Source organism: Vicugna pacos, chromosome 15 (genome assembly GCF_048564905.1).
Source record: "Vicugna pacos chromosome 15, VicPac4, whole genome shotgun sequence".
NCBI lineage: Eukaryota > Metazoa > Chordata > Mammalia > Artiodactyla > Camelidae > Vicugna > Vicugna pacos.
The window spans coordinates 45173656-45196005 of record NC_133001.1 but is presented as its reverse complement, the minus strand read 5'-3'; the positions used below and the strand labels follow the sequence as shown (position 1 = coordinate 45196005).

The 22350-nt window shown below is 32.1% G+C and overlaps 1 protein-coding gene across 3 annotated transcripts in view; it reads right to left on the bottom strand.

Annotated features, from left to right (window-relative positions):
* Positions 1–22350, bottom strand: part of ATAD2B (ATPase family AAA domain containing 2B) — a 140800-nt gene that overhangs the window by 46886 nt on the left and 71564 nt on the right. For all 3 annotated transcript variants that reach the window (XM_072938124.1, XM_006197149.4, XM_072938123.1), the window contains exons 15-18: positions 22218–22308; positions 16874–17185; positions 14395–14530; positions 7936–8122 (exon numbers count right to left, since the gene is read on the bottom strand). In XM_072938124.1, the coding sequence (XP_072794225.1) occupies positions 7936–8122; positions 14395–14530; positions 16874–17185; positions 22218–22308 (726 nt within the window). The remainder of the gene's footprint in view (positions 1–7935; positions 8123–14394; positions 14531–16873; positions 17186–22217; positions 22309–22350) is intronic.

The window sequence follows — 22350 nt, the reverse complement described above, 5'->3', positions numbered from 1 at the left end:
ACTCTCTTCATTCAATCTTCTCAAAATCAGCAAATTGAACATCACACTATTGACCTTTTTATTTCCAAAGACTTTAGGAAAATATTTGGATTAACAGAATTTCTGAAATTATATTGAAAAACTTAGAAGGGATAAAAACAGGAAAAAAGTCTAAGACAAATATAGAAAAATTAAAAGGCTCAGGCTTTCTGGCCCATGAATATATAATTACATAGATTGAAAATTAATGTAACTATACGCAATACCAATAACCTCCGAATATTTCCAAAACTTCTCTCCTAAGCCTTTAAAGGAAAAACATCCTTTATTTCTAGAAAAATTTAAAAGCACTACTAAAACAAGTTTCCTTTTTAATTCCTTACTCCATGGTACCTCCAAATACTAAAATAAACTTTAATATTTTCTTTAAAAATATAGCCAACCTATCATAATTCTGTTTTTGTAATGAAATTTCAAAAAGAATAGAGTCTGAGAATAGTATTTAAAAATTCAGAAAAAGATTTAATCCTATTGTGATTTTTCTATAAAGTGAAACCAGATCTTTAGCAGTTTGCTGGTAACTTTTGAAGTTGTGGAATAACACTCTGTGAAATCAATTAACCAGATATTTCATAGAAGAAAAATAAAGCCTAGTTTTAGTGAAGCGGCAACTGTCTTGGGAACAAGTGATGCCATTTGATAACTAGAAAAATACTCACCTACAGGGTGTCTTGGATTGGTGGATGTGCAAGGTGTAGTAGAAAACAGAAAAACTGTTATAGAGAAAAAAAGACAGTAGGCCAAATTACTGAACCAACCGTTTCAAAATACCTCTGACATGACCAGCACTCTTGCACAAGTAAAATGAACAAACACCAGTGTATGTGAACTGTTCATTTTAATTCTTTAAACAATATACTTCTGGCCTCTTCTTGCCCCAGACATCATAGTCCCTTTATATAACTTTTTTTAAAGTTTCTTGATTAAAAAAATCAAAAACTATTTTCTCTGAATATTAAAGACATGAAAGGCAAAAATCAGGCCATTGAAATTAGAAGTATCCATGCAAGGAAGTACTGATAATATAAATTGCAGCTGTATTTATAAAAGTTCTTATCTCAAAAGCTAAATTTCAAATCAATATTTTAGACGCCAAATTAAAATGTTCAGTGTGTGAAAATTTACTGTATTTTTGTTAAGAATATATAGCCCATAACAAGCCATTTTCATTAGAAACTGAAAACTAGAATCAACTTAAATACAAATGTGAATGAAGTAAAAAGCTCCAAGCCAGTACAGCTTTCACCTTCCTAAAAGGAGCTATATAAAAAAGAGAAAAACAACATTTTGTCATCAATAAACTTCAAGAATTTGTCTTGATCATGTTACAGTATTATGAATGTGCTAAAATTATATAAAATATAGATAAAATAAATATCTTGGGAGCTAAAATATTCTCAAATTTTATAAAAATTAAAAAGCACTATTTAAGTTTATTTTAATAAACTTTTAAATCATGCTATCAAAATATTAAAATAAATACTATATCTGCATTACTGATAACTTTATTCCATAATATCACTTACTCCATTTATGTTCCATTTATCTAAGATTTACTGAGCATCTCTGTGAAAGAAGGCACTGTTTGGGATCTGAAGATAAGGATTCAAGAAATAAAATGCCCAATTTCTTTACAAGCAAATAAAATCAGTATGCTACAAAACACAGCTATACTAGAGTTTCTGAACAAAGGATGCACATAAATCAACACTTACTGAAAATTAAATCACCCAATTCCTTTTCTGATATTTTCATTGCTAAAAACTTCAATAATTTCAGTAAATGTGATACACTTTGGAACAGGACAATTTAACTTGTTTACAAATCAAAAAAAAAAAAAAGTAGGTATGGTAAAACACAGATGTGTACCCATGTGCACAAACACAAGAGTGTCCAAAGTATACATAAACTGCTATGGAAAGATCCAGAAATCCTTATACACAAATACAAGAGCATCCAAAGTATACACATAGTTAAGTATATTAATTCCTTAATGCTACTTAACAAAACAGATTTCCCCTGAGAATTTCCAGATATAATTTCTTTCCAGGGAAAGAAAAATACTAAAATTTTCACCCCAAGACCTTATTGACCATTCGAAATTACTCATAATACTATACAGTACCCAAACTCCAAGCTTCTGACAGACCATATATAAATTTATCAATTCAATCATATTTTTGTACTAATGAAGAAGATATATAATAAAGTCATCAATCCCTTTTTTCCCAAATTAGTAGAAATAATGTGAGACCAAAAACAGGTGAAAATGTCAGAAAGGGGAATCAAAGTTGTTGCTTCTTTTTTTTTTTAAGTATGTTAATACAGTAAATCTTCTACTATATATAGATACTAATGTTTCTAGTCTTGTAAGGCTCCATAATTACTTGTGAATGTAGTGGGACAACCATAAATCTTTCAGACTATACCAGGGTTTTCCATTCTCCTTTCAGAGCCTTTGGGAGACAATGAAATACCCAGTAACATACAAACTTACACGCACACACACATACACACACAGTTACTTTATGAACTCCGGCAACTGTTTCAGTTACATATGTCGAACCAGAGTCCTGTGACCAGGTAAAATACTGTATCTCAAAGTGTGATCTACTGAAGACCAAGAACAGTACTAACCAGGATGCATGCTTAAAGTGCAGATTCCTGTGCTCATCCCAAATTTAATGAATCAGAATCTCTGGGTGTGGAGCCAGAGAATCAGAAATTGTAATAAGCACTCCCAGGAGATTCTTATGCTCATTAAATCTTAAGAAACAATGATAAAACCCTGCAGCAGACACTAACTCCTCTACCATTTTTCATCCAAATGACATTAATCAATAGCTGAGGCAGTCAGAAGAAGAAAAGGAAGTTTTGTTATATATTTGTTTGTGTGTGGATGTTTTAAACAACAGATACAGAGTTAAACATGGTTCCCAGGGTATAAACAAGTATCAAGGCTCTTCCCCTCTTTCCATCTTATCACATATATAAACACAGGTCTTTAAAGGTGATTTAAGACTTCTTTACTTTTAAGCTACCTTTGTGTTTCTGTTACACTATTAAATAAACCCAATTTAATTTGTATTATCTTAGAGGCAGAGGAAAAGGGACAATCACAGAAGAAAAACTTGCCACAGAACAAACCTTTAGATTCCACATCTATTTAGAGATAATCCTGGAAAGCCTAGCTACCAAGAGAAGTAAAACAAAAGGGAAGAAAAGAAAGGGAATCTAGAACAGAAGAATAGAGAGAAGGGGTTTTTTATCTTTTCAGCATTTCAGCACCTGACTTGTGCACTCTCTTCCCTAGGACTTTTATACCTACTTATACCAAGCCTGCCAATTGCTACAAATTAAGAAAAAAAGTCTTAAGTTTTATTATATAATAGCCTCTTTTTAAAGAATTTTTTAAGAGAGACAGTATTATGTTTCTGAACGTAAAATAATTGTAAATATACACTTAAAATACAAACACTCAGGGATTAACCCGGACAGTTTATCTGATCTCTGGTCAGTATTCAGAGGAAGTTAGAGCTTCAGCTACCAGAACTACAAAATTCTGACTCTGTGCCTGCATAGAATGGACATCCACATGGTGGTCACTCAAGAATAAGCCCTTCTTCTAACTCAGAAGCTCAGATGTGAACTCAGAGAAGATGAGATGTCTTGACATACTAGATGCAATGTAGTACAAATGAAGACAATAAATGGTGGGTTTTTGTTGTTTTCCACTGCCAAGTGACACTGCTCTCACCCTCCCCAACACAACAAAAAAAGTAGTAAAATCAAGAAATGTGGAAGAGACCAAAGAATATGAAGTGAGAATTCACATTTAGCCAATGATGCCAAGTAGGATTCAGGAAAAAAAATCCCAAGATCCCATTAACATCAACATATAGTTTACGACAATGCTTCTTAAATATTTCCTTACCTAACATTAAGTCAGTATTGTGTTTATGAATATATATACATATTAGGCATAAAGGATAACTATAGACTGAATACCCTCTTCACTTTGAAAATGTTCCTCTTTCAAAGTGATTTTATCTTTCAGTATGCTTGATACTGTCAAATATACATGTAAAAGGGAAAAAAAATTCCAAATTGTATAGCAGAGTGTAAACTAAAATGACAAAGTTTATCCATTCCCCAGTCCTCCAAATTCCTTCCCTCAAGCCAAAGCAACGATTATTAACAGTTTTGGGGGGGGGTATTCTTGGATAAAATTTCTACTTTCATATAAGCATAAGCAAATTTTAAAGCTTTTTTTCTTTTACACAAAGATCATACTTGATTGATTCACAACTTTTTTCACTAACATCTCCTTCATCTTTCTGTATCAAATTATGAAAATCTACTTCATTCTTGTTAATGACTCCATAGTTTTCCTTTGTATGTAAGGATATACTCTATTCTAACCAGTCCACCATAAAAGGGCATTTAGTTTGTTTCTTTTTGTCTTATTTTGTTTGGCAATTCTACACAATGCTGTGATAAATATCCTTGCATATTCAGCAGTGAATACTTAAAGCTAACGTATCTCTATGAAATTTTTCTTAATGTAAAATCCCTGGGTCAAAATGTAACTGAAATTTTTAAAGATAGTTCCAAACTACACTCCAAAATCATTAAACAAATTTACATTTCCACTAACTGAATATAAGTGCCCACATCTCCACTAGGTTTCTCAAGCTTTTTACTTTCACAAAGCTGATAGCTGTTTTAAAATAGCATCTTGTTACTTTAATCTGCACTTTTTTCACTTATGAGTAAATGAAACAAAGAATCTTTTCAATTTTTATTGGTTGCTTTTTCCTTTTTTCTCCCTATAAATGGTATGCTTCTGTTTTGCCAGTTCTTATATTAGTTTGTTTTTCTTTCTTCTTACTCATTTTAATGTATCTTTGTATATTTAGGAAACTTGTCCTTGACATGTGTTGCAAATACAAATTTTTACCAGGTTATGTTGATTAATTTTATTTAAAGGAAGTTTTTTTGCCAGGTGTAATTTAAAATTTTACAAAGTCAAATTTGTTCTTACCTTTATACTTTCTAGCTTTTGTTCACTGCTTTGAAATCACTTTATCATTCCCAGATAATATACTGACATTGTGAATTATTCTAACACTTTTATAGTTCCACTAACAAGTCAGAATTTATTTGGGGGCTACAGAAAGGGGTAGAAAATCCAATTCTGTTTTTTCTTCTTCCCCGCATAGTGCCAGCCAGTTTTCTAAGACCATTTGTTAAATAATCCACCTAATCTACGATATCAGATTTCATCATCATATATTCAACATCATATCATCAAATTAAATTCTGTTTCCACCCAGGCCTAAGCATGAATTCTCTCTTTTGTTACTTTGTCTGTCTATCCTTGCACAGGTACAAATACTTTATTACCATAGTTCTATTACCTGTGTAAAAATCTGGAAGGGCTTCTTCTTTACACTTTTTCCTCTAGAATTCTCCTTGCTATGCTCTTATTTATGTTCTAGAGGAAACACAGAGGCTTTTTAAAACTGCCTCCTCTTAAATTTTGGGGACACTATAATTGATTGCACTTAATTGATACATTCACTTAGAAAAGAACTCACAGCTTTTCAATGTTGAGTCTTACCAGCCGTTAGTTGTGAAAGGAGCTGGAGCAACAGTGATAAACATGATGATAGCTGTCACCTGTTGAGTACTTATAGGCCAAGATTACTGATGAGCTTATTTTAATAATCACAACAACCTTATGCAGTATCATTATCTTCACTTCATAAATGAGAAAATTTAAGCTCAAAGACGTTAAACAATTTGTCCAAGGCCACAACCAATAAGAAAGTAGCTGAGATTTTTAATCTTACAATTTGACTTCAGTCCACACTTTGAATTATAGTATAGTAATTAAAAACAAGGTGTGCCTTTCATTTATTCAACTGTCCTCTTCAGGTGACTTTTCGTTTTCTTCTTTTAGGCCCTGCAAATTGTTTAAGTTAATTCCTAGGTAAACTTAGTTGCTGTTTTAAATGGGACCTCTTCTTCCATTATACAGTTCACCCTTGAACAAGGCAAGGGTTAATCCATGTACACTTTCTAGCCAGGCCCTCTGGATTTGTAGTTTCTCAGCATCCACAGATTCAACCAACAACGGACCCTGTAGCATTTACTGTTGAAGAATATCCATGTACAGGTGAAGCAGTGCAGTTCAAACTCTCACTGCTCAAGGGTCAGCTGTATTTCTTACTTGTTATTGTTTATACAAAAGAAAACAATTGATTTTAAAACATTAAAGTGTCCATTTAACAGAATGCTCTTATTGGCCCTAATAGTCTTTCAGTTGATACTTCAAGTTTTCCAAATATACAATCATATTACAGGTAAATATTTATAACTTCCACGTGTTCATTCCAATATTTATGTCTCCACATCTAACTGAATCAGTTTTTCATGACTTCACAATGGTATATTATTCTTTTGATGTGCTACTACATTCCATCTGTTTAAGTGAGATTAGTCTACAGAACTGTATTCTCTTTGTATTCTGTTCAGGGGTTTATCATCACTCATTCTGTTGATTTCACATCTTTCTTTTTCTATGTTTTGGAACAGTTTAACGAGCATCAAAATGACCTTATCCTTTAAGATTAGAAGAATTCACCTGTTGGAACTATTTGGATTTAGTGCTTTCTGATACTCAATTTCTTCCTCCAAAGCTAGTATCTATTTAGATTCTCTCTCTTCTGAAGTCAACTTTGTTAATTTATATTTTCCTTGTAAATCGCTTGGATTTATTTTAAATGTTACTAAGTAATTCTCCTACTTGCATAAAAACTGCAATAATTTTGTCTCACTATAAAGGAAAAATATAAGAAAATATAAATCAATATTATTGTAAAACACTCACAGCCAGGATGAATTAAATATATAAAACTTGAAGCAAATTACTGGTATATAGCTTTTTAGTCAGGCCATGGGTTTTGTAAAAAAAAAAACTTTAAATAGGACTTTGTAAGTAGTAAAGTGCTCCAGAGAACTGTAAGTAAAAGAGAACTAAAATTGACACTACAAACTGTTTTCAAAAATCTGTTTACTACAAGATACAGAATGGTTTTCAATTAGTTTATGTATTAAAATATTTATGAACTATAACTGAAAAACAAAAACAAAATTGTGTACAATGCTCTTAAGTGTTACTACTTCAGTCATCTAATTTCTACATTTAATGACCATGTACTATGTATGAGCTGAGCACTGTGTCAGGGACACAGAAATGGTGAAGACATGGTCCCTTGGTTCAAAAAACTTACTCCCCTAGCCCCTAGTTCCAACATGACACACTCAATAAATTCACAGTTACATATTAAAACCTTAAGAAATATAAATAGCCTCATGAGAACTTTGCTTCACAAGCTAGCAAATATAAAGTAGTTGAAAATAAAATATCAAAAACACTTGATTACTGATACAAACATATATAATTTTAAAATTGCTATCACTTTTCTATATTAATTTTAAACCCTGGCATTCTCAAACTGAGTATCATTTCCCTTTCTATGATAAGGCTGTAAGTATAGACAGAAGTCTAGAGAGGCTTTGAAACCACAACTTTGAAAAAAGAGTTAGAAAAAGACAAAAAGGAACTCCCTTTCTATACTGTTTAATGAAACTTTAATACAAGAAACACGATTATTAAAATTTCAGAGAAGAATGAAGTATCATGGGAAAAATAATGAGCTTACATTAAAAAAAAATCAAAAGGATCCCCTGCCTTTATTAGAATGTTAATAATAACAAACAAAAAGTTATTATTCATATTACTGTTCTTTGAAAAACTTGTATCTATAAACATTACAGACATATAAACAATAAGAAAGTTGGAAGTACTCTGATACACTACAAACCTACCTGTGCACATGATTCTTCAGGTGTTTTGGCACTAACTGAATAAAGTGCTGGGAGATCAAGTCTGTGCACAGAGAATTTTTCTAGAGTGTGCAAAAGTGCTGGAGCAAGGTGAGAAGTTTGACCTGAGCCTCGTTCTCCAGACAGCAATAATCTTGGCCTGTAAGAGGTTGGCTGATGATATGGTGACCTATAATACACATAAAACATAATAATTATTTAAAAACCATACACTCTGATCAGCAGGCAGCACGTTAGTCTCATAAAAACCATACACTATAAAGATCAAAATATTTACATTAAAAGAATGTAACTCCAAATTAATAGAACATTCTTACCTTATTTTTTTAAGTACAGTGAATCATTTTTCATTAATTATGGTTTTAAAATATTGATCTCTGACAATATTAATAACCAAGACATAAAAGTATAAAAATCCATTCTAAAAGAAGATAAAAATACCTAGGTATTCATCCTATAACACCACAAATATTAACTTGGAAAATGCTTCAGACATTAAGTGTGATTTAGTTATTAATTATCCAAGGACGAATGTTAAGAATCCCACTTCTCCAACAAAGAGGTAACATCTAAAACTTACTGTAAATATAGAATTTTTTTGTAACACAGTGGCTAAGATGGTAAATTTTATGTGTATTTTACCACAATTAGAAAAAAAAAAGTAGGGCTTTTTCAGTGGCAGCAATTTTGTTTCTGGGCTAATAAAAACCAGCAATTCTTACCATAATATATGACATCAAAAGCCCTGCACCAGAGAAAGCAAATTTAGGGAAATACACTGACCCAAATTCAACTTATATTCTTAAGATTGTACAGCAACATTAAAGTGAGAAATAAAAAAATTTATCTAATACCCCTACAGGTAATACAGGAAATTCTAAGCAATGCAATAAGAATAAAGCAAATTTTAAAAGTGGAATTAATGAAAAGAAATAGGGTAAACTTGTTACTTGTAAAGAATACAATTATGCACTAGAAAATCCAAGAGAATTAACTAATAACTGTCATAGTCTACAAGCAAAGTAACAAGACTGAAGATGGAAAAAGAAAAACCAAGAGACTTTCCTAAACACCACCAATAACAAATATAAAGGAAAGGAGATCCTATTCACAACTGCAAAAATACAAATGATAAACAATATTAAATAATCTTAGCAAAAAAAAAGTGAAAGTATACAGAATACATGACAGTACCTCCTCTAAAAATAAATAAATAAACCTAATTATCTCCCCTCCCCAGAAAAAAAAAAAAATATATATATATAGATGTCAATTCTTCCAAGGCATTTATAGTTAGCTATAATTAACTATATATTTGTAGACCTTTACCTTATATATTTAATAATCAAAATCCCAAAAACTTGGGGGAGGAGGTTAAAACTTATTTGCAACATTATCTAAAAAAAAAATCAAAAACATTTTGGAAAAGTGTGCTAGCTCCAATTTTAGAACATTTAAACCTATTGTAGTAACTAAGAACTTCATATGGATTCCTTGATTAATTTTCTTAACAATCCTATGAAATACATAGGTTTCCTCTTGCTAAATAAAGAAACCAAGTCCTATAGAGGTTAGGTATAAGACTGTACAACTGGGTGTCATATAACTGCAAAGCCCATTTCACAGAACAAAATGAATTCCAACACAAATAACTTCAGAAAAACAAAGGTTAATGTATTTTTAATTCATAAAAATCTAAAAGTTTTTTGTTACTCAAAAATTACAATCTGAGCCAACTGGCAAACACCCAAACGAGACAAAGAATCTGCCATTAACAGGATTGGTTTTTAATGCTTAAGGAGCTTGTGTTCACAATGTTTTAACAAAAAAATACCTTCCTGTGCAAAGGACACAGACAATTAAAAAAGAAAACAGAAATAGGCAACATTTTGTAAAATATGTTCATTTATATCACAACTGTAGAATGCTTCCTATGCTAAATAGTCCAGGATATCCAACAATACCACTGTTATTATAGAGCACACAACTCAATGCATTTATTGGAAAAAGAAAAATACACAAATTACTATAATTCAGTATGATTAATAAGTATCACTCTTTAACTACAAGGTGCTATTAAGAGACTCATAGATGGCTTCCCTGGAAAAGTGATGTGAAAGGACAAACCCAACAGACTGGAGGCAGAAAAGATGAATTCCAAGAAATAAAAACAGCACATGCAAAGGACCAGAGGCTAAAAAAAGCCCTTGTCCCTTTTGGGTAGTGGATATAGTTCATTACAGCTAGCTTCTTCTATGGTTTTAGAGCAATGAGGGGTAAAGATGATGGGGTAGGGGAGGGGAAGGGGGAATGAGAATCAGATTGTGTAGGGCTATAAAGGGTATTGTGAGCCATGTTAAACACTGGAATGTACACTGGAGACAGTAAGGAAGCTCTAAGATGCTTATGTAAGGGAAGTGACATAAGCATATACATGTTTCGGAGGGTAACTCTAGCTCCACATGTCAGTATAGGAAAGGGTTTTGAAAGAGGACAAAACAGTAGGAAAGATGACCAGTTTAGGGGTTTGTTATAATAATCAGGTATGAGATGTTAATGATAGGGTACACAAGAACAATGTCAAGAGGAGGTGAGAAGGGATAGCTTTAGATTATACTTATTTAGTAAGGAAAATCAATAGGACTTGGTCACTGACTAGAAACAAAAGAAGAAAGAGGAAGGAGTTGAGAATGATGTCCAATTCTAGTTGGGACAATTGAATGGATGGGAGCTCACAGGACTCACAGAAAGAGAAGGAGAGACACAAGCCAGCATCTACTGAAAGATCTGTGATACAGCAAAGGGAGATAGGCACCTAGATAGAGTTTAAAGCTCAAGAGTGAGCTAGGCTTGAGAAAGACTCGGTAGTTATTAATAAAGATGAAAAAATAATGAAAATATTGAGAAACATCTTATATCTGTTAAATTGATAAACTAAAAATTATGTCATTATTAGTGAGTAGATGGGAAAACTGGTATTCTAATGATTAGTGGGAATGGGAAAAAGTATAATTTCTGAAATAAAATTGGCAAATATGCCAAATATATACGAAAATGTATATCCAAGGACATCCTGCAATTCATCCCATTCCCAGAGACTTCCTTACTTCTTAGCATTCTCTACATTTTTTTCTATAGTACTTATCTTCTAACATTTCATCTAGCATGCTGATTGTTTTTTTCTCTGTCTTCATCTAAAATGTAAGCTGAGTAAAAGAAGGGATTTTAGTTCATTTTGGTCACTAACATATTCCTAGTACCTAGGACAACATCTGGCACATGATGGGCACTTTGACAAAATGTCTGTATGAATGAATGAATATATGAAAGAACAAATGATTCAAACAAATAAGAAGATATTATTTTCATCTATCTAGTTGGTAAAGATTTAAAAAGACAAACAGTGCTCAGAATTGACAACAGTATAGAAAAAATAACCCTCTCATTTTTTAGTGATGCAATGTAACTGGTACAATCTTTCTGGAAGGCAATTTAACCACCTCTATCAGGTTTTGAAATGTGTATGTGCTTTGACACAGCAGTTTTTAAAATCTTACCTAAGCTCTCAATCAGAAAATGGTGTAAAGATATGTACTTAGAAAGATGTCTGTCACAGCACTGTTTATAAAAGAGGAAAATTGGAAGCTTCCATTTTTATCAAGATGGTTATATAAATTATGAAACATCCAAAAAAATGCTATTTTAAAAGAATGACATTAAACATATACTAACATGAAATAATATTCCCAACATGGGATGGGAAGCAAGTAACAACAACAACCTTATAGAAGGAAAGTTTTATATAAAATAATATGTGGGTCTGTCTATATCAATAGAGAATACAGACATGTGGTCCCCAAAATACTAACAAATATTGCCTTCAGGTGCTTGAGCTTTAAGATTTACTTTCTTTTTTATGCTCTTCTTTATTACTTGAATTTTCTACAGAGTATATCATCTTTCAAATCAGAAAAAACAAAGCGATTTTCATTTGGAAAACCTCAGAAAGCTCTGTTGCTAGTCCCCTTATGGTAATACACAGTAAGAAAGAAAACTTATTTCCCATCATAAGGATTCTCTATCAGACTGACAGACCTTAAATATCTAGACTTCCACTTCATCTTAAATCTAAAGAAAAGGTTTCAACATTGTTTTAGGAAACTATTCCCCAAAACAGAAGCCCACCATCAATGCACAAGCTAGTGTTACTGACACCAGCAATAAAGTCATGCTTCTACTTGTCAAGTATGCTAAAAACCACACGTTGTTAAAAAACAGAAACAAAAACAAAAAACCCAGCCAAACCAAACCAAACGTATAACAAAAAACACGTGTAGCCCTTATTAAACGTCTACATTCTAATAACTGAAAGACTGTGCTGTACACTGGAAATTGACACAATATTGTAAAATGACTATAACTCAATAAAGAAAGTTTAAAAAAAGTTTACATTCTAAAGTAAATGCTTCTTGGAAAGTATGAAAAATCATATTGCCCAACCTATTTTAAAAAACAATATAATTTCCTATCTACCTATTAAGCTCAGAAATCAATCTGGAAACCATACAGTACAATAGAAAGAATGTGATCCCAGGAAACAAAGAGTACCAAGCCTGGCTCTTCGCCCTGCCAGGAGCACAATCATGGTCCATTTACTTAACTTCTTTATACTTCGGTTTCCTCATCTATAAAATGATGATACTACGAATGACTGTTGAGAGGCCTAATTGTATTATTATGTATAAAGTCCCAGCTTTATATACCTACCACATGCCTAGTTTGTAATGAGAAACAAATGCTAACTCCTATACCTTTATACTCAAAACGAGAACACATGTCACCATTTCTTTTGTGAAGCATTTCCTGGGCTTCCCTATGAAAGCTTCTGAGTTCTGCTTTCATAACACTCCAGCCACAACTTAATGTTTGTCAGCCCTCAATAACAAGAACTTCTCCAGAGTAAGAACTATATTATATCTTATTCATGCTTTCAGCACCTAACACAGTGCCTAGCATAGGGTAAACACATAAAAATCAGCAGAATGGATGGATAAAGAAAGAAATACAGTCATGGAATTTATCAAAACATCTATAACAAAAAAAGTTCATTCTAGGATATAGCTCTCTCACTATTAAAGTCAAATCAACGAACCAGAAAAGCTTATGAAAAAGAAGTTAAAATTAAACCAATTCCTTCAGAAAGGCTAAACCAAAAAGTGAGCCATAGTACTGATACACATTAAATCAGTGACAGAACGTTAACATAAAATTGAAAAAAATCTGTCTTTTGATAGTTTCTTAGCTCCTGCTATATATATTTCAAATTCAAATAACTAAAATTGTCAAAACAAGTAACATACACAACACACAGGCGAGCCAGGTGAGAGTCAGGAAAAAAATGATTGGTTCTCCCTTGGCCATCAACAAAACAGATCTGTGAAATTCCTGAAATAGTCTAAGAAAACTTCCTAGAGGGAATAAAAGAAAGGCTCTGGAATAGAAGAAAAAGTAACAGAAGAGCACACAACAGAACAAACCAAGAAAAAAAAGAGTAAAGTAATTTAGTCTCATTTGAAAAACTGAAAAACAAGAAAGGGTTATCAACGCAAATAACTAAATTAACATTTCACCAAAATCTACATGGGGGAAACTTCAATTAAAGTTGAGAACTTAAATTTGTTCAAAATATGTCTAAAGAAAAATTACTTAAAAGTACACGCAATCCAGTATCTTCTTAAAAAAAGTGCTATTAGACCTACCTGACTGGAGCTTTATGGTTCTTTAACTATCATGCTAATTATGTAAATGCAAGTGATGATGCTGATAGTATTTGAAAACTATTTGGTTTCTTAATTTAAAATTACATTAGCACTAAAATTGTTTACCCACTTAAGTGCACAGCAAAAGATGTTTTAACATAAAGGTAAGTGTAAATAGAAAGAACCATACAATCTAAATTAGGAAAGTGTAAACTAAGGAGGCTTTGGAGAATCATAAAGTTATTTGTTTAATTACTGAGCAATTTTTAATTCAAAATCTCTTTGTACCCTTAGAGTCCCTAAATTATCATGTGAAACTTATTAAAAATTAAAATATTCTAGATCATGATAAACATTTAATTTCTGTACATTTTAGTTCAAAGAAAAAGCAATAAAATTGGGGACATGGGTTGACTTTCTAAAAGGTACTCTTTCCTTCTATCCTGATTTAAAAAAAAAAAAATCCCACAATCAGTTTTGGGAAAAATATCTTTAGTTGACAAATAACTCCATTTATTACCACACAAAAACATATACACAGTAAAAGCTTTCCAGAATTGTCCAGTGAACAGAAAAACAAAGCCCTCAAGGTTAAAATCATAATTTAAAATATACTATAATTCTAACCATAAAGTAGTAAAAACCACTCTAAATTAAAAGAAATTTGATATAAATTGCTTACATTGTAAAATGAAGATAAGGTTTATGTACAGCAGCAGCTGATGACTGTTTCTTTGGTGATCCTGAGTGACAACTTGTCTCAAAAATTGATAAAGCATTCTCATCTTCACTATCATCTAAAATTAGAGTTTCTATATCTGTTCAAAAAAAAATCATAAAGATTATGAGGCTTAAGAAGTCACTTAATATTAGTGCCCTACCAAAGCTAAGGAAAATTGGTTTAAAAACCAAGTGACAATAACTAAGTTATCTAACAAATAATACAGATTGATCAGGCAAACTGACAAATTACAGTATTTTGAATAATTTATAAATGGAACTAATGTAATTCTCTCACCTTTACAGACTACTTAAGTGTTACGAGATGCAATTTGGGAGACTGACTAACTACAAGAAGTCTGGAAAAGAAATGGCACTCTCGTAAAATATCCATCTACTTACTAGTTATCTCTAAGGTAATTCTGACCAGAACCAATACATTTAATATAAGATATTTGGTTTAATTAATAGAGCAATTGCATTATGGCCCAATTCTTACAAAAGCAACAAGGAACAAATTGATACTTATTTTTTCACATTTTCTATACATACATTTCAAGGAATATCTAGTCTAGTTAAGAAGGGACTCAAGAATTCAATTAAAAACAAAGCCAATCTAAAAAAATGCACTCATTCAAGTAAGATTAAGTCTCTAGATGGGTCTTAAGTTATTGCTCAATGGAGTAACTAGAACTAAAATTCTTATTGAGTGCAAGTGCACCATACTTAAAAATTTACCTGGACTACAACCTGAAGTATTAATAGCTGTACTTCACACATACCTAACAAAAGTGTCCATGCATTCATTCAACAAAAAGCAATGCTACATCTGTAGGAGAAATGTGAGGGCATTAAGATGAAGAGAAACCATATCCTTGCCCTCAAAAACCAAAGAAAAAGAGGCATACTTTCTAAAATAAGATATTGAATTGTGCTGGCAGACACACATTTCAGTGGCTTTTAAGAACTAAATATTTAATACAACTAATATTGTAAAAGTTAACCTGAAAAATAATTGAGTACCTTTTGAGTGATAATTTCATATACAAGGAAAGGATATTTATCCAAAAAAAAACCTGAAGACAAAACAAACCAGAATATTTCTAAATATAGACATATTTTTAACTAAAAACAATTATTTATCATCAAAGAAACTTTGGCTTCTCTTCTCCACAGTATACAAAGGGAAAAAATGAAACTAAAGAATACTTCATACTTATAAAAAAAAAAAGGTAAGAAAACACAGATAATTATGCCACCAAAAATCTTCAAATGAAATAAAGGGAAGGTCAGATTGTCATGATTTTCCAAAGGTAACACAGTTTTTTAAAAAATAAAAAATTGGGGGGAAAGATACAAATCCTCAGTTATGAAAATCAGATAAGAAACATGCTATTCATGGCAAAGTAGCTGGACCACACATATTTGTTCTCCTCCCTACTTGACAAATTTAAGAAATCAAGTAATCCATGTGATATTTCATGAGAATCTTCCCCAAAAAATAAAGTTTCTGAAAAATATACTTATGCCAGCAAAATTCACTGAATATTGATGATTTTTACTACATATAATAGTTTTAATGTTACCATAATTCACTAAACAATTTTCTGTTTGGTGCAGACTACATGACAAACAAGGTACTAGAAACTGGGAAAATTAAGGTAATTTTTTAAAATTACTGTCTCTTCAAAGTACATGGGCTTCATTCTAATTAGCATATGAACCTAAAGTTTCCTGTAAATGAGGAACATTTTTACAAGTAGGTTTCTGTTTTTATCTCAGATCCAAACTACAACCTTGAGTCCAGAATTCAAGACCTTCTGTAATGAGGTTCTAATTTACTCCCTTACTAATAGTTTACACTCCAGCACACAGCAGAGTGCGCTGCCAATAACAACAATTTGATGAGATGAATCCAGAGGAGCATTATAGCAACATAGTTAAGAGCATTAGCTCTGGAATCAGGCATCCTGGGTTTGAGCAAGCCCTAGAACTTACTAAGTGACCCTATGTGAGTGAATACCTTCCTCTTTTATAGAATAAGAGTACCCATCCCACAGGACTGTTATGCAGATTAATAAATGACAAATTTATGTAAGGGCTTTATAATAATTAAATAAATGTAAGCCATTATTATTATAGTCAACTTTTCTAAAGACAGTAACACTCCTACAACAAGATAGTCAGAATGGCCCAAGAGTGAGCAAACAGAACAAATATCCATTCACTGTTTTCAGAGACACTGACTAGCCAACTACTGTATGCCAGGCGATATGCTAGGCCTATAATATACAGTGGTGAATGAAACAGATTCATTTTCTATATTCATGGCAAATATAAAAGAGTAACACATAAATAACTTTATAAGGAAACTCAGAATTTTTTTTATTTATGCATGTATTTGTTTCATTTTAAAAGTATGAAAAAGTAATTTATACTACCTTCTTTCTTGTCACTCTGGCTAATTTCAGCATGAGGAAACACTTTCTGCAAGACTGCCAGGATGCTGTTGAAACTTCTTTCCAGCAGTGGCCTTATGATGGGGGATAGTGCATGTCCCGAAGACATGACAGCACGCTGGGAAGCAGGCACAATATTCTGCATTGCGTGGTAAAAATCCTGGGCATTGAGCACTATTGAGGAAACATCCAGCTGCAGTTTATGACTGCTAGCATAGATCTGGGGGTAACGCCTCCGCAGGGCAATCAGGGCAGCTTCAGTGCACAGGGCCTTGATGTCAGCTCCGCAATAGCCTAATGCACAAAAGGAAAAGGACAACATGGTAAGTTCATTTTTTCAAGTACCAACTATGTCTTACAAAGACACACATCTTTAAGAAAACAATTAACACTAAATCAATCATTATATGCAAATCTATCAGCAAAATGAAAACTGACCATTTAAAACAACCTAATGAAACTGTTTACTCATAAAGACTAAAAATGTTTTGAATGCTTTAATTAACAAACACATGAACTAATGATATTAAAAGAAAACAAAGTCATGTATTTTGTGCTAAAACCACTGATTATAATGTATAACTTTCTTCAGGAAAGATTTTAAAAGAGTAATAGTTTCATATCAATCCTTCATCAATATTCCCAATCACTAGTTTAGTCCTTATGACATCATAGTTCCCTATAAATTTTTCTAATATTACTAATTTCCAAACACATATAATTGAGCAGTACAAAGTAGTATACATAAGCTGAAGCTTCAGAATCAGAGCTTTTCTACTACCAACTGAGTGCAACCCATTAGCAAATTAATAACTAATTACTCCAAAACTATCAAGTTGTGATCATCTCTGATAGTTCCAAAGATATTAAAGGGAATGAGCATGCACTAACTCTCTACATTAATTCCCTTTATATATATATATATATATATTTTTTTTTTTTTAGCTTAAGATGACTGATAATCTAGCCCAAAGGCTTAAGAGATATGGGGTATCAACCATTACCCATATTTAACTGATCATGTAGTTAACAAATCAAGTCCACAGTGCTCTTAAGTCATTTCATTCATTTGAGCAACAAACATGTACAAAGACATTTGAACTGTTAGGTCTTTACCACAAAAAGGAAGAAAAACTCAAACTCATCATGTTTTTTTATATCACTAATTAAACCTGCATCTGGCCACCTTTATCAGTTATGCCAGCAGGGGGAACCACCTGAACAAGTTACAGACTGTGTAACTAAGCTCTTTAAAGAGTGGTATCAGGTTTATTTATTTTTTTTTTTATACCTCACAATGACCTTGTAGAACACTTATATACTGAAATAAAAATGGTGATTAGACAGGAAGACTAAGAGCAGAGAAGAAAGTGCCCCAAACTAACTGGAAGAAAAAGAACATTGAGGGAAAAAACCATATAAATCATGCCAAATCACACATCTATAATGAACTTCATCCCTATTATTAGTAGGGCAAATGATCGTGTTAACCAAGCTCTACATGTAACAGAAAACTTCTCTTCACCCTGCTCTCCTTTTTCCACTGCACTTACCATCTTTTCATTTACCTAGTGTGTTTATTATCTGCCTCCCTCAACCAGAATGTGAGCTCTGTCAGAATAGGGGTATTTATCTGTTTTGCTCACTAAATATATCTCAAAAACCAAGAACAAGGCCTGGCCTGGCATTCAGTAAATATTTCTTGAGTGAAAGAATGAATGAAAAAGAGAAGAGTAACTCCAAGACAGCTTGGGAAGGTAAAACCATTAGGTTACCATGCACTACCAAAAAGAAGTGGATGAATATACTGGGCTTTTCATTTGTTTCTAAGAAAGCTAAATTCTTTTACCATTAAGCCAACTTAGTGTTATTAAAAATTTCAATGATAATTATGAAGTACTGTATTCTTAAAGAAACATGTATATAGAAGTAGGGGGAAACTTAATATGAGCTGTTAGAATTTAATTCAAAAAACTATAAGCAAATCAAGCATTAACACTGTCTCAGGACAGCAGTCAATCTCCCAAATAATTCTTCAAAATAACCAAGTTTACTATTAGTCTCTCACATTATTTTCTATTTCTCCATGAATAAACCTGCAAAAGCCTAAGTTAAAAAGGAAAAAAAATTCAAAAATAATGTAGAACAGAAAAAAGCCACTAAAAGGTATTTTATGTAGTAAATGTTGCCCATAACATTTATTTTTGACATAATATGTTAACAACATACATAACAGCAATGTATTGTGCATTTTTCTTAATTTATTAAAGAGAATTTAGAAGTTTATCAACAATAATAGAGTCCATTTAAAGAAGTAAATTTTTACACAGATTATCATAACCAATCACTTATAAACAATAGGATTTATTTTCTTTACATTTGCTTGTGAATGAGAATTACTAGTTTATATCTGCAGTTGTCAACCTTGATTACTCATCTGGAAAAATAATGAAAATGAATCAAAAATAGATTCCCAACAAACTGGGTGAATCAGAATCTCTGGTGAATGAATATCATAAATGTGTATTTTGAGAGAGCTTTACAACTGATTCTGATATACAAAAAAACTGAGAAATATTAAATTAATACCTTTATAATAATACCTTTATAAAAGAAATAATAATTTCTTTACTAGACTCTAAAACAGAATTAAAGGTTCATCATAACCATGGCTAAACAGGTTGTTAAGAGTGACAACATGTCCAGGTATAGGCCGCCTGCCTCGTCATAATCAACAATGTATTTTTTTCACTCTCAAAAGGGTCTTGGTTTAGGAAAATAGATGATATGACCATTCTAGAAACACTGAAAATATACTACAGCCTTTTGAGAGTTAAAAGTTGCTACAGATATCAATATCCCTTCCATAACCATACTAATTCTATCCATTACAATTCTAATACTCTGATGAATACATTTATCTCAGTATCAAAGAAAAAGTATTCTTGAATACTGCTATTAAGATGAAATTTGAAAGACTAAAAATACAAGCTATTCAAAGAGGTTACAAACTAGAAAAAGGCAACAAAATTTTATGAAGTTATATATTTTTTTTAATGGAGGTACTTGGGATGGAATCCAGGACCTTGTGTATGCTAAGCATGTACTCTGCCACTGAGCTATACTCACCCCTATGAAGTTACTTTTTAAGTAAAATACCAAACAACTGATAATGAAAGTGTATTTATCTCACTGATAAATTTGGCCCTCAGTGAAAATGAATAGACAAATATAATTAGGTTTAAGCTCTTCTTTAACCTTAAGCTCATACTATTTGTACAGATGTTCTGCATACCAAAATTATGTGAAGACTACAAAAAATCACAACTATAATGCATGCAAACACCTCCAAGTACTTGGGAATTCATTTAAAGGTAAAAGTTACCAAATCCATAACCTCTAACAAGAGGTAAGCTAACTTTGCAGCTGTCCAGCAAGACTGCATAGTCATTTGTTAGGCATAAATTTCACTCAACCAAACCCATACATGTTAAACCATTTTGGGGATAAATAAGTGCTAAGTTTATAAAGAATTTAAAATTTATTGCTATTTCATCCTGTTTGAACACCTGCACATGTTTTGTTTTGTTTTTTAATGTGAACTGGTTTCTTGGAAGGAACAATGTCACGATCAAAAACAGAAGTCAGTTAATTAGAATGGATTTTTGTCACTCTCCAGGAAGAAAATGAAGTATATATAAGCAGATTCTAAACCACCAATGCCACTCTCAAAAAAAGGCAAAAGAAGTTTTTCAGTCCTATAAGAAAGTATGTCTCAAAAATTTTTTAACCTAAGAAACTGAAGCTAAAATAAATCACTTGGAAAAATGAGAAGTAGTGGCCTCTGAAAACGAAAAAGGAATCTAAGAGTCTAATATTTAGGATGAAGAATTAGAGTGTATAATATTTCAGATGATAGGGTAACAGAAATTAATTTAAAAATTACTTTTAGGGAATGTACAAAATTATTTGAAGACTTCTGCTTATTTCAGTTAAGGATCATTCTGTGACAAATTCACAGAAGAATCTACAAAGATTTCCCATTCTGATCTATATCCTAATACAATAATATGATAAAAGTAGCAGGAAATAAAAGGGGACAAATTTCAAAAAGGGAAAAGACTGGATTGTGTACCAAATACCACCCTCTCCCATAAAGCAGCACAAGGCTTTGCAAAGGTCAAGCCAAATTTACATGAAATGGTTTTGGCGCATGCTTTCTTATACCAGGCAAAGCTTAAACTGGAGTAGTGCTGGAGAGATTTACGTTTTCTCCTCACCAGAAGATGTCGAGGTCTTTGTGGTTCAAAAGCTGAGGGATGCTGCTTCGGAGATGGAGGTCCCTGTGGATGAAGAGGATAATTCGGATGTAGCTAACTGAATGGACTAATGTTCTATTTAAGTTTTAATTATTTGATGGTGGACCACAGTGATTTTTTTAACTAAGTCATTCTTTTTGGTTTTGGTAACTTTAAAGTTTTCCCAAGTAGACTGTTCACTGTTAATGGACTTATTTGAGGGATTTCGTCATATTGTTTAAAAAGTTCATGGAGAGAGATTTTTTATTTTTAACTCATATTTTTTGAGAGAATGAGAGTAAAATAGACAAAAGACAGAAAAAGAATGGAGGAAAAATACCTGTGTGTACATTCAGTTGCTTAATACCATATTCATTTTAATTTTAGTCCTAACAGAGCCAAAATCTTGAATTCTAAAACCTCTGAATTCCATCTCCTATGAATAACCATGTATGTAGATATAACCCTCTGACCATATCCTTTTAGGACAGTAATGTTCATTCACTCCATGGGAAATCTACTGTGATTAATATAACATTAAGTTGGAAAGTTTTAGATTTTGGGAAATATTAACAGGTACCATTAAAGTATTTTCTTTGACGATTCCTCTCACTCAACTTCTTTTTTAGGCCACAGGCATGAGGATGAGTCCATCATGTAATCTGCAAAGTAAAAGACTACAGACCTGCCCTGACCTTTATCTCTTAAGCTTAAGCTTACTTTTCTTAATAAAATTTCTGAAAGGGGACAATTCCTAAAAGAAGACATTGCAGTAATAACATGGAAATCCAGCAATCAATGAAAGGTGTATTAATACTGAGCTTTGTGAATCAAAACACTTAATGGCAGCTAAAATTCTAATTTACAAGTGTTCGAGTGAAATGTTTAAAATAATTTTTACATTTGAAGGCAAAGCCATCTATTGCACAAAAATGTAACTATACTCTTTCACATTCCAAAGATAAGGGGAAAGGGAGGCTGAGCAGAACAAACAATAACAATCAAGAAATTCAAATAGTAGCACTCACCAACACATTTTTCAGCCAATTCACCTAAAAAAGCATCTGACAATTTTGGATTCCAGTCCCTGGTATGGATCTGTAAAATGTGTTTTCTTGCCTAAGAAGGAAAGCACAGATAAATAAAATCTTGCCTAAGAAA